General features: G+C 40.7%; 1 protein-coding gene across 2 annotated transcripts in view; it reads left to right on the forward strand.

Annotated features, from left to right (window-relative positions):
• The window catches only part of SCP2 (sterol carrier protein 2), a 163755-nt gene extending 153625 nt beyond the window's left edge, over positions 1–10130 (forward strand). For both annotated transcript variants that reach the window (XM_060022190.1, XM_060022200.1), the window contains 2 exons: positions 5761–5840; positions 8977–10130. In XM_060022190.1, coding sequence (XP_059878173.1) covers positions 5761–5840; positions 8977–9072 — 176 coding nt within the window. In that variant the 3' untranslated portion in view covers positions 9073–10130. The remainder of the gene's footprint in view (positions 1–5760; positions 5841–8976) is intronic.
• Positions 10131–12928: the final 2798 nt, after the last annotated feature.

Raw genomic sequence — 12928 nt, forward strand, 5'->3', positions numbered from 1 at the left:
GCTCTCTGCATATGAACCCTGGCAGCGAGCTCTCCCCACATTAGGTGCCCCATCCCATACCTGAAGGGATTTTACCCTGAATTTCTGCTGAAACTGATACTTGTTGGCAGCTAGGAGTGGCGGTGAAATATGGACTTACCAGTAAAAGCTACCGTGGGAAATTGCCAGCTCCTTTTACATCAGCCAACAAATGACCATTTGTTAGAGATCAGCTATGTTAAAGCATTAATAACCTGTCCTAGTTTGAACTGGCATCTTAAAGAGAATTGCTAGATCTTTTGACATGTACATACTGTTGAGAGGTTTACTTTCTGTTAGCAAAGTAAGATTTACTTAAATGTATTTCATTTGCTTATATTCTAAGAGTTTGGTAATGATACAGATGGTTATGTCAAGGACTTTTAGGCTTTGTGCATTTTTCCATAATCTTTTCTTGCTGCCTGGTGTTTCTCCATGAATTCGGCCCCTCCCTCCTCTCCTTTGAAATGACTCGCATATCTCCAGGAAGCCAACTTTAATTAATTTAACACGATATATTATTCTTTCATTCATATATTCTTCCCTCTCAGCACCTGTTTGAGTTCTCAACCCTGCCCCTTAATGGGGAACATGATACAGAAGGCCTCAGAGTCTCTCATCCCCAAGGTACAGGGGAAAGAGCATAGCCTTTGGAGATACCGAAACCTGCGTTCAGACCTTGGCTCTGTCACTAACTAGGTATAAACCTTCCCTGAGTCCAGTTGTCTCATCTAGAAAATGGTGAGAATAATGTCTATCCATGGAGGTGTTGTGGGGATTAAATGAGATAAAAGGTATGTAAAGCCCCTAGCATGGTAAGTGCTCAGTAAATCATTGCTTCCTCCCCAACCCATATATTAAACATTAATTTTGCATAAACACATTGGAATTGTTTGTGACTCCTCAAAAGGACTAGGGGAGCTGAGAAGGCATCTGGGATACATCAGATGCGGATGAATTGGTGAAGGCTCAATTAAAACTGAGCTGTTGGGGCTTCCCTGGTGGCGCAGTGGTTGAGAGTCCACCTGCCGATGCAGGGGACATGGGATCGTGCCCCGGTCCGGGAAGATCCCACATGCCGCGGAGTGGCTAGGTCCGTGAGCCATGGCCGCTGAGCCTGCGCATCCGGAGCCTGTGCTCCGCAATGGGAGAGGCCATAACAGTGAGAGGCCCGCATACCGCAAAAAAAAAACAACAAAAAACTGAGCTGTTGAATGTTTGTATTCTTCCTGTAACAGGGGGAAGCCATAGAGCTTAGGAGTTGGGAGTGTGGGCTTTGGCAGCAGGAATCTGCTTTCATACCTAGCTCAGCCACTTAGTAGCTGTGTGACCTTGGGCAAGTTGTTTGACCTCTCTGACCCTCATAGGGTTATTGTATGAGTCTAGGTATGTGAAGTAATCGGCATAGTGAGAGCTCAGTAAATGCTGATATAGTAACAGCAGCAGCAGCATTTATTTCCTAAAGTCACCTTTTTATTGACTATGAGTCCTTTTTTTGGCATATTAGGATCTAATCCAATTATGAATGAAATCCAGTTATCTCAATTTGCTAGCTTTTTTTCTCCCTGCTCTTTGATGTTATATATCTACAAGAGAACTAGATTTTCTAGGTTGTAAATACCTTAATTTTTAAGACTTCAGACCTTTTTTCAAGTAATAAGAGAAAATTTTGTTACAGGCAAAGATGGAGGGGCTATTGAATCACAGTCTTTTTATGGGCTATCCCTGCATTCTAAGACATAAAAACTTTTATTTTCAATCTTGTTTTCGTTACTTAATAATATAGGCATGCTGTATTTTCATAGTTTACCCCCATTTTAGGCCATTTGGGCTGCTATATCGAACATACCACAGCCTGGGTAGCTTATAAACAACAGAAATTTACTTCTCACAGCTCTGGTGGCTGGAAGTCCTAGATAAAGGCATCAGTATGGTCCCGTTTGGTGAGGGCCCTCTTCCTGGTTCATAGCCAGTGCCTTCTTGCTGTGGGCTTATATCATGGAAGGAGCTAGGGGTCTCTCTGGAGCCTCTTTGTAAGGCATTAATCCCATTCATAAAGGCTCTACCCTCATGACCTTCCAAAGGCCCTCCCTACCAATACCATCACATCAGGCATTAGGATTTCAAAATACGAGTTTTGCGGGGGATACAAACATTCAGACCATAGCAACTCCTATCTTTTTTTATTAAGGCACAGATTATCTAACTATTGGGCCGTAATTTGATATTATTACTATTAGTGGTAGTAGTACTATTAGAGTACTATTGTTATATTGATTGCCTGAAACACTGACTACTGAAAATTTTGATTTCTTGGTGAATTTTTCCTTTTGCACTTGTCCAAGGTAGACATTGCTGATTTAGCAATAAGATATTAGAGTCTTTGTGGTACGGCCTTTTTTGCATTATACTTTGGTTATACTACTAAAATTAATATTTTAAACCTATTTGCAGGGCAGGAATAGGGACGTAGATGAAGAGAACGGACATGTGGACACTGGGGAGATGGGGAGGGTGGGAGATTAGGATTGACATATATACACTCCCATGTGTAAAATAGATAGCTAGCTCGGTGCTTTGTGATGACCTAGATGCATGGGATGGGGGGTGTGGGAGAGAGGCCCAAGAGGGAGGGGATATATGCATACATATAGCTGATTCACTTTGTTGTACAGCAGAAACTAACACAACATTATAAAGCAACTGTACTCCAATAAAAAAATGAATATTTTTAAAACTTTGTTTTTATATAGTAATACATACTTAAGTGCAAAAAAATTGGGAAAGATAGAGAAACAAAATGAAAAAATTACTCTCCTATAATCCTACCGTCTGTATCAGGGGTTGACAAATTATGACCTATGGGCCAAATTCATCCCACCACCTGTTTTTTTTTGTTTTGTTTTGTGTAAAAGTTTTCTGAAGTCTAGCCTGTAAGGAAGGGCATGAATCTGTAGTGTACAGCCTGATAAATGTTAACAAATGAACACATCTCCCAGATCAGGATGCATAATGTTGCCAGCACTGTAGAAACCTCCCTGACACCACCTCCCATCACTACCCACTCCCAAAAGGAACCACTATTCCAAATTCTGTCACCATAGGTTGATATTATTTATTTTGGAAATTCGTATAGCTGGAACCATACAATATTTACTCTTTTAGGTGTGGCTTCTTTCACTCAGCATTGTAAGATTTATTATATTGTTGCATGTAGCAGTAGTTCATTTTTACTATGTGAATACACCAGAATTTATTTATTCAGTTCATGGTTGCTGTATCTTCGCAGTTTTCCATTTTGTGGCCTTATGAATAAAGGTGTTACGAACATTCTCATATGTGTCTTTTAGTGGACACATGTACTTATTTCCATTTGGCATATAACCAGGAGTAGAAATACTAAGTCATGAGCTACCATATAGCCAGTTTTTTGATATGGATATACTATTCTACAGTCTCTTCCATATTATATGAGAGTGGTTGAGGGTCTGCCTGCTAGTGCAGGGCACGCGGGTTTGAGCCCTGGTCTGGGAAGATCCCACATGCCGCGGAGCAACTAGGCCCTTGAGCCACAACTACTGAGCCTACGCGTCTGGAGCCTGTGCTCTGCAACAAGAGAGGCCGCGATAGTGAGAGGCCCGTGCACCACGATGAAGAGTGGCCCCCACTTGCCACAACTAGAGGAAGCCCTCGCACAGAAACAAAGACCCAACACAGCCAAAAATAAATAAATTAATTAATTAAAGTACCCTTAATTAAAAAAAAAATGTCCTCATGTCCTTTTGTAATCAAACCCCTTCTCTCACCCTCAGGCCCTGGCAACCCCTGATCTGATTTCTGTCCCTGTAGTTTCACTTTTTCCAGAATGTCGTAAACTGCAAGTGGAATCATACAGTATGCAGCTTTTTGAGCCTGCTTCTTTCATGTATTATCAGTAGTTTGTTCCTTTTTGTTGCTGAGTAGTTTATCCATTCACCAGCTGGAGTATATTTGGTTTCTTTCAGCTTTTGGCTATTGGAATAAAGCCACTATGAGCATCCGCATACAGGTTTTTGTGTGGATTTATGTTTTCATTTCTCTTCAGTAAACACCTAAGAATGGGATTGGCAGGTCATATGGCATGTGTATGTTTAGCTTTCTAGGAAATGTCCAGACTGTTGTCTAAAGTGGCTGTACCGTTTTCCAGTCCCTCCAGCATTGTTCTGACCTGCTAGTTGCTCCTCATCCTCACCAGCACTGGGTATTATCTTTTTTTTTTAAGCCATTCATTCTAGTAGGTACGTTGTAGTATCTCAACTGTACTTTTAATTTGCATTTTCCTGATGACTAATGGAATTGAACACTGTTTCATGTGCTTTTTTTGACCATTTGGAGATCTTTTGTATTGTGCCTGTTTATGTTATTTGCCCACTTTTGTATTGAACTATCTAACCTTTTCTAATTGAGTGATAGGAGTTTTTTATATTTTCTGGATACAAATTCTCTGTTAGATCTGTGAGTTGCAAATATCTTATCCCTCTTGGTCTGCTACCTCTTTTGAAAATAGTTTTATTGGAATACAGCTACATTCATTTATGTATTCTCTATGGCTGCTCTCGTGCTACAGGTGCAGAGTTGAGTAGTTGCAGTAGAGACCTAGTGGCCTGCAAAGCCTAAAATATTTAGTGTCTGGTCCTTTACAGAAAAAGTTTGTTAACCCCTGGTCTAGATGACTTCATCTTCTAACAAATTACCACAAACTTAGTGGTTTAAAAAAACGCACACATTTATTTATTACCTCACAGCTTCCATGGGTAAGTTGGCTGAGGACAGCTTAGCTGGGTCCTCTGCATAGGGTGTCGCAGGCCGCAGTCAGGGTGTTGGCCAGGGCTGAGTTCTCATCTAGAGACTTGACTGGGGAAGTGGTTCGTGCCCAAGTTCACTGATGTTGCTGGAAGAATTAATTTCCTTGTAGCTGTGAGAATGATAGCTTTAGTTTTTTACTGGTTATTGGTCAGAGTCTGCCCTCAGCTCCTAAAGGTCAGTACCCTGCCATGTAGCCCTCTCCATATGCAGTATGGAGTTCACAGTATAGCATCTAGTTTATTCAAGGCCAGCAGGAGAGTGAGAGAGAGCCAGCAAGACAGAGTCTTATGCAGTGTAACAGAACACAGGAATGACAGCCCATCACCATTGCCACATTCTGCAGGCTAGAAGCAAGTCACAGGTCCTGCCCACACTTGAGAGTAGGGGATTATACAAAGGCATGAATACCAGAAGCCAGGGGTCACAGGGGTCACCTTAGAGTCTGTGTGCCACAGTAGCTATTATTAATATATTGGTCTCCAAGTTTACAGATGTTTTTTCTGTACATACATAATTGAATATCTGTTTTTAAGCAAAACTTGGGTCCATTCTTACAGTTTGTTTTGTTAACTGGCTTATATAACAGTATCATGAAGAGTATAACATACGTATCTTTCCAGGTCAATAAAATGTAGATCCACATCGTCTAATGACTGCATTGTATCCCGTTATATGAATATACCATGATTTATTTAATAAATTCCCTCTTGTTAAATATTGAGGTTGCTTGTGATTTATGTCACATTTCACCAGGCTGCCATAGAGTGTATGTGAGTGCCCATTTGCCCACACTAATTCTGGATGTGATTCTGTGGCAGTCAGTGGCTTTTGACTAAAATGTATACATGAAACTGAACACTCCCCATTTCTCCTTCCTTCTGCATGTCTGTGTTTTAGATAAGAAGGCCGACTGCACAATTACAATGGCTGACTCGGACTTACTGGCTTTGATGACTGGTAAAATGAATCCTCAGTCGGTAAGTATGATGGCGCTTATATCCTTTTCTTAGGTGGGTTTTAGCCCGTTTCACTTCATCACCTACCTCAACCTCATCCCATAAAGTGCAAAGTGGTAAAACCCACAAAACTCAGTGTTCCCCAAATGTTCACCTAACAAATGACAGTTGTGAAGCTAATGATGTGCCAGACAGTGTCCTGTGTGCTGGAAATGTCCAGATGTAGAAGAAATAGTTCCCATGCTCAGGGCGTCCACAATTTGGTACGAGACAGGTCTGCAAAAGAGTAAATGCAGGGCTTCCCTGGTGGTGCAGTCATTAAGAATCTGCCTGCCAATGCAGGGGACGCGGGTTTGAGCCCTGGTCCGGGAAGATCCCACATGCTGTGGAGCAGCTAAACCCATGCGCCACAACTACTGAGCCTGCACTCTAGAGCCCACGAGCCACAGCTGCTGAGCCCATGCACCACAACTACTGAAGCCCACATGCCTAAAGCCCGTGCTCTGCAACAAGAGAAGACACCGCAGTGAGAAGGCTGTGCACTGCGACAAAGAGTAACCCCCGCTCACCGCAGCTAGAGAAAGCCAGCGCACAACAAAAAAGACCCAATGCAGCCAAAAATAAATAAATTAAATAAATAAATTTAAAAAAAAAACAACTTAAGAGTAAGTGCAGCAAAATATCCAAGGTGCCCTGCATTACTTGAGGTCAGGGAGGGTGGAGGGAGGAGAAGCCACATCTTCCCGGGCCATCGAGAAGGCTTCACAGAGGAAACAATGCTTGGCTGAGTCCTGGGAGTGATCAGGAGTTAGCAGTGCACAGATGGAGAGTAGGGGCCGTCAGACAGAAGGAGGGTCGGGTGTGAACAAAGGCATGATCTTTCACATTTCGTATCTTTGCCCGTGCTCTTTTTTTGGCCTGAGCTGTCCTTCCTTGACAAACTCCTTGCCTTTCAAAATGAACTTATGTTATGTCCAGAGACTTCCTACCACATTGTTGGGGAGCTATAGTCAGTCCCTCTTCTGGGCCACTTACTGGCCTGCTAGCCTGGCACTTGTCTCATTATACTAGTCATAATGTGCCTATCTCTTCCCTGTTAGATTGTGTGTACCTCAAGGGAACAAAGCACATCTTGTTCATCTTTGTGTCTCCAGAACTTAGCATGATGTCTTGCGTTTTTGGGTTTTCACAATTAATTTGCATTTGTCTAAAATGTATTTATGCCTTGTGTAGATTTTCCAGGCCCCCAGATTGTCAAGGGTCTTCTTATACTCTTTAGTTGTACAGTGTGGAACAGACTTGATATACATTATCCATAGATAACACAAAGGAAGCTAAAATGCTGCTTTCCACTGTAACCTTATTTTTTTGTTGTTGCCTCAGCCTGATTTGTTTTAGGTCTTGTTCCTGTGGTACCCTGGTAATTTGAAAGATTGGATAAAACAACTAAATCTGACTCCTACTCGTATTCCTTTTAAAAATGCTTTTTCTAAGCAACTAAGCATATTTCAGCTGATGCGTCGACAAGTGAGAGACTTGCATCTGTGATGTTTCAACTGAATACACACTATTGACATTGACATTTCCACCCACTGTGCCCTCTCCAAAAATCTGGACAGAACAGAGGCCACCAATCTCGGAGTTGGCCGACGTCCTCCTTCCCACCCACCGCTGCTTACTCCACGGTGCACACCATGCACTTCCTTGGCAGTGTGGTCAGGCTTCGCACTCGTTCTCTCAGTTTATCTGTTTACCACCCATTTTGGGGAGTGAAGTGTCAGCTTACTTTTCCTGAACACCTGTTAGCACCCAAAGGAATTAAAGATAAAAATAGGAGACGTTTCTGTTAATGTGCTAATGGCCTTCCCTTATGCTCAGTAGAAGATTTGACTGGAAACCATTAAATGCAGTGGAAATTATAATTTCAGTGTTTGGCTACGGTTGAAACAAAGCAATGTGCTCTCCAGAAGAAAGCAAATGTAGAACACCTTAGGGGCCAGATTTAAATGACTCTTATGTTCGGATTCTCTAAAAAGTGAAGACTCATTTTTCTCTGTAATAATTATTAAGTGAAAAGTCATTTCCTCTTTTAATTAAGAAAAGGGAAATATGGTGAGTTTCTCTTCTAGGTACTACTGGTCCATATTTTTAAAGGACATATGTTAAATATATTGTGTTCTGAGACACCTGACCTTAAAGTCATCAGACAGAAGGCTGTGTGCCATATAGAAAGAAATATTTAGTTTGTCCAGACAGAGGAGGAAAAAAAAAAGGCATTAGTCACCCTCACCAGAAGGTGTAGAGAAAGCAGAGCTCTGAGATTTCCTATGGATGAGGCAGAAGAGCCCCTCACTGCTTCATGAATATACTTGTTAGGAAGCTAAGACTACCAGAACTTTTCCTGTAGCTTTTCCTTATTTTAAGAATTGAGTTGAAAGACTGAGATCGTAGCAGGGAAATCATGCTATGTTCCCAATTTTGCTATTTCTTTAAAGTTTTCCTGGGATTTTGTTACATGATAAATTTAGCAAACATCATGTGATCTAATCCCAGGCAGTTGTTAAATGGAACAAACTGTGGCTCTGCACTTGGGATTGGTTTGATTCTTCTTATTGAGCCAAAGATTAACACAGGCACCTCAGTCTCAGCAGTCTGCCTGGCCTCCCTCTGTAGGGAATAAATCTTTATCACGTAGACCAAAAAGAGGGAGAAAAATGGTGACACTTCATCTGCATTGTATTGAATCCCAAGAGTTCATAAGTGTGTTATGCATGTGCTTTCTCTCCCTGCTAGCAGACCCACTGAACAAATGTGTAATGGTTTTAAACAAAATGGGTCTAGTATGAATCCACTCTGCCTAATATTTGGAAAACGTACCACCTTTGAGGAAGGCAGGTAAAGGCAGACTCGATTTTTAAGAGAACACATTTGGGAAAGATGTGCCTTTTGACGGCTCCGTGTAAAGCATGACTTTTACAAATGCGTCCTTTTGAAGACTCTGGTTCTAAATCTATTCCTGAAAGCCAAGCTTCATATTTTGAAGAAAGTTGAAGAAACCTGGATAAATAAATCATCTCAGGGCTGGATAGTCTAGAAATATCAGCGGTCTCAAAACAAAAAACACCAAATGATAAATTTTCTTTCTTCTTCCTCACAGGCCTTCTTTCAAGGTAAATTGAAAATCACTGGCAACATGGGTCTGGCTATGAAGTTACAAAACCTTCAGCTTCAGCCAGGCAAAGCTAAGCTGTGAAGAACTCTCTTTGCCTACCTTTGAAAATCAAGATGAGATATATAGATATATGTCCATATATTTCATTGTCAGAACTTAGATTGAAACTACACATTGGCAAATAGCGTATTTGTTTTTAAATGGGTGTGACCAATCCTGTTTTCCCTAAGCTCTGGGTGACTAGAACCTGATGATGTACTACTGCTTTGCTGAATTGCATACAACTGTGCATTACAAAGTTAATATGGTAATTATGGTTTGGGGTAAAATTGAGTTTTAGAATAAAATTAGGAATAGCAAAATCCAAAAACTATGTAAACGAAAGCTCTCATTTTGCTTATAAAGTATATTTGAGGATTATTCTGCTGAAGATTCAATTTAATTCAATTTTCCTTGGGAGAACTAGGGAAGAAACAGAATACCAGTAGCTGGCCAGTAATTAGTGTTGTGCACTTAATGACCTTAATCTGTTTTCCATTGATAATTTTTAAAATTCTGTACTGGGATGTTTTTTTAAAAAAATCTTCACAGTTTTGCATTTCATGCCATCAAAACAGTATTTTCTTCCCAAATCAAAGAAATATGATCAAAGCTTGGGAGAAAAAATATATAGCTGAACACAGGCCTATTTTTTAAAACAAAAATATTTTTAAGTGAGTTTCCTTCCTGGAAAAAAATCAGTGTATTAGAATCATAAACACTGTTGTTAAAAATAATTGAACAAATAAAGTTTGCTTTGAGATGCACAGTTTTCAAATTATAATCTCGTATTAATTTAATTTATAAAACTCTCCTTCCTTTGTTATAATTTTCCCTTTTCATATGTTTAGTTTAACAAGCCACATTTAATTTACCTTCCTAGTTTTTTTTTTATTCAATTTAAAGGAATATTGCTTTTTATTCCTTTTTGTTTTTAAAGGTAAATTTCATACCAGACTTTGGCATGTGATGTGTTTTCCCTACTTTTACCTTCCTAGTTTTTCTAATGCTAATGTTATTTCTAATAACTCGGTAAGATATGGGGTAGAGTAATGTTTTTGGAAGAATGTTTAATAGAAAATTAAAATAGCTCTTCCTCATCTCTTTTGTTTTTATTGTGTATGTTCTTTTTGTTCAGGGTTTTCTAAATGATGGAGAGTAAGAGAAACATTGGGGATTTACGATCTGTGTTATCTAGACTACTATCTACTGGTTACTTTGGCATAATCAATCACTAGCTCTTGATTAGGGAGGTGCTGTGTTGTGGTGGAAAGAGCACTTGACTAGGAGCCAGGAGTCTTGTTTTTCTTAGGCAAATAAGTAACTGTCTGCTAGCTTGTTTGCTAACTGTTTGCTAGCCTGTTTGCTAACCTGTTAGAAGAGGGCATTTAAGATGGTCTTTAAGGTCCCTTCTGTTCTGATAATCCTGTGAGTCTACTCAGAGCCCAGTAGAACTGTTTGGAAGTTATCCAGGTCCCACCTTTCTGCTGTGAACACGTTTACTTCACGCAAAGGTGGTCAGAGGGAAAAAGCCAGGTGGTTTCATTTTGCTTGTTTAGATGTTTGGAGCCTCTACTAATCAAATCAGAACTGTGGATACGATCCCCCTAGGCCATTTAGCTTTGCATGTTCTGTGACCAGCAGAACAGCATTTGGGGATGGGACAAGATGGTAAATTAAGGCAGTATAAGCTGATCTCAAGTCCCATAAAATCAGTTCAGAGCACAGACTTCCTAATCATAGAGGCTTTTTACTCTGAGAAGAAAAAAGACTTCAAGAAAAAAATTCCAACAAAATGTCTGATTTATTTGTGCTTTGGATTTGCTGCACTTTTCTGCCTTCGCTTGTCCCAGATAGCAGGAGATGTTTGTTTTAGGCTTTAGGATGAACCTGAAAAAAACAAAAACAAAGAAAAAAAGAAAAACAAAAACTTGTTCTTGGGGTAGGGATGTATCCACATATAAATACAATTTATATGTATAATAGGAAAGTACTTAATGATAAAAATACAGTAGCAGTTTAATTTCTAGGGAAGCGTCATGGTTCGGAGGAAAGAGGTTAACAGGTCTGGGTTAAAACTGATACCGTCACTGGTTTTGCTGCTTGCGCAGGTTGAGCCTCAGTTGCCTGATCTGGAAAGTGGAGATTTTAATATTGACCTCCTAGGATTATTGAGAATCTAGAGAGGTAACATATGTAAAGTACCTAAATTAGTGTTAGGTGTACATTGTAGTCATTCTTAGTTCCCTTACTGGAAATGTGAGTTCCCTTCCTCTCCCCACCTTTTGCCTCTGTGATACGTGATAAGATGTCTGTAGTGTGGTTTTTTTTTTTTTATGTCCCACTTTTTGAGTCTTTTCTCATTTGTTCATTCACTGAACAAATACTTCTTGAGTGCCTATCATATATTGGGTACCATACTGAGGGTAATGCTAAGCACTGGAGACAGCAGTGAGCTCCTCAGTCAAATCAGAGAGATGAATAATTATTACAGACTGATGTGCCGTGCAGGAGATGGTCAGAGTGCTGTCATGGAGAGTCATAGTGGCTTTGACTCACTATGATACAGTGGTTAAGGGAGACATCTCTGAGGAGGTAATATATAAGCTGAGATCTATAGGTTGAGGAATGAACCATGCAAAGAACCATGCAGGAAAGGGGAAAAGACACCTGGCTTGTTCTAGAAATTGCAAGAGGGCCAGTGTGAGTGGAATATAACGACCCAGAAGGACAGGCCCAAGATGAGGCTGGATAGATACACCGGAGCCAGTTATCTTGGAATCTGTTCGTTACAGTAAGGCATTTGTATTTCATTCTTAGTGCATTTGGGAGCTGTTGAAGGTGTAGCTTTACATGTGTTTCTTTCTCACTCATGCTGCATATCCACTTCACCTTCATATCCTAAGTCTAGAACCCAGGCTAACGGAGCACTTCTGTCTGGAGCACTGCTCCCATTTCATTGTCCAAAGAAAGTCACATGCCTCACCTAACTTCACAATCTTACCATGTATCAGAAGAAGAAAATGGAGTTGGATTGTTTCTGAAGGAACTGATGACCATCACAGAAGGGCTGTAGGCAGGGGAATGAAATAATTTAGACTGTCACTGTAGCTTCTGTGTGGAGAACGTACTGGGAGTACAGGGATGGAGGAGGGAAGGTGCTAGAAGATGGTGTCCTGGACTAGGGTGTCAGTGGTGGACTTAGATGTGGAAATTAGGCAGAGGTAGAGCTGACAGAACTTGGTGACTGGATATAGGGGCAAGAATGGCTTCCAGTGATTGGCCAGGTGAATGGTGGGTCATGACTGGAATGAGGAGGGGACAGCAGGATTTAGGGAGAGTGGTTGAAATAATAAGCTCCACTTTTGAACTTGTTAACTTTGAGATGCCTGAAAAGATTTCCAGGTGGAGATACCAAGGAGGCAGCTGCATTTACAAGACTGGAGCTCAGAGGTGGGGTCAGCTTACAGATGCACTTTTGGAAGTCATGAGCATATGGGTGGTATTTAAAGCCACAGGAATGGATGGTGTTACCTGGGGAGGGAAGAAGGGGGATTAGAGTACGCCTTGTGGAACCCCAGCTGTTAGAGATCAGGCGGAAGAGGAGGATCTGGCAAGGGGTATGAGGACGAAGGACTAAAGAGGTGGAGGAAATTTTCCTGAGAAAAGATACAGCCTAAAAGTGGCAGTGGTCAACTGTGTCCTATGCTGCTTGTGAGGTCAGTTAGGATGATGTCTGAAAAGTGTCTACTGGAGTAAATTTGGCAACATGGAAGTCATTGGTGATTACTACAAAATCACTTTCAGTGCTGGATTGGAATTGGTTTCATAAAGAGCTACAAAAAACAAGAACAGAGAAGTTCCATTTGGTAGTAATACGTTCAGTTTCCAAGTGATT

This window comes from Delphinus delphis, chromosome 1 (genome assembly GCF_949987515.2).
Source record: "Delphinus delphis chromosome 1, mDelDel1.2, whole genome shotgun sequence".
NCBI lineage: Eukaryota > Metazoa > Chordata > Mammalia > Artiodactyla > Delphinidae > Delphinus > Delphinus delphis.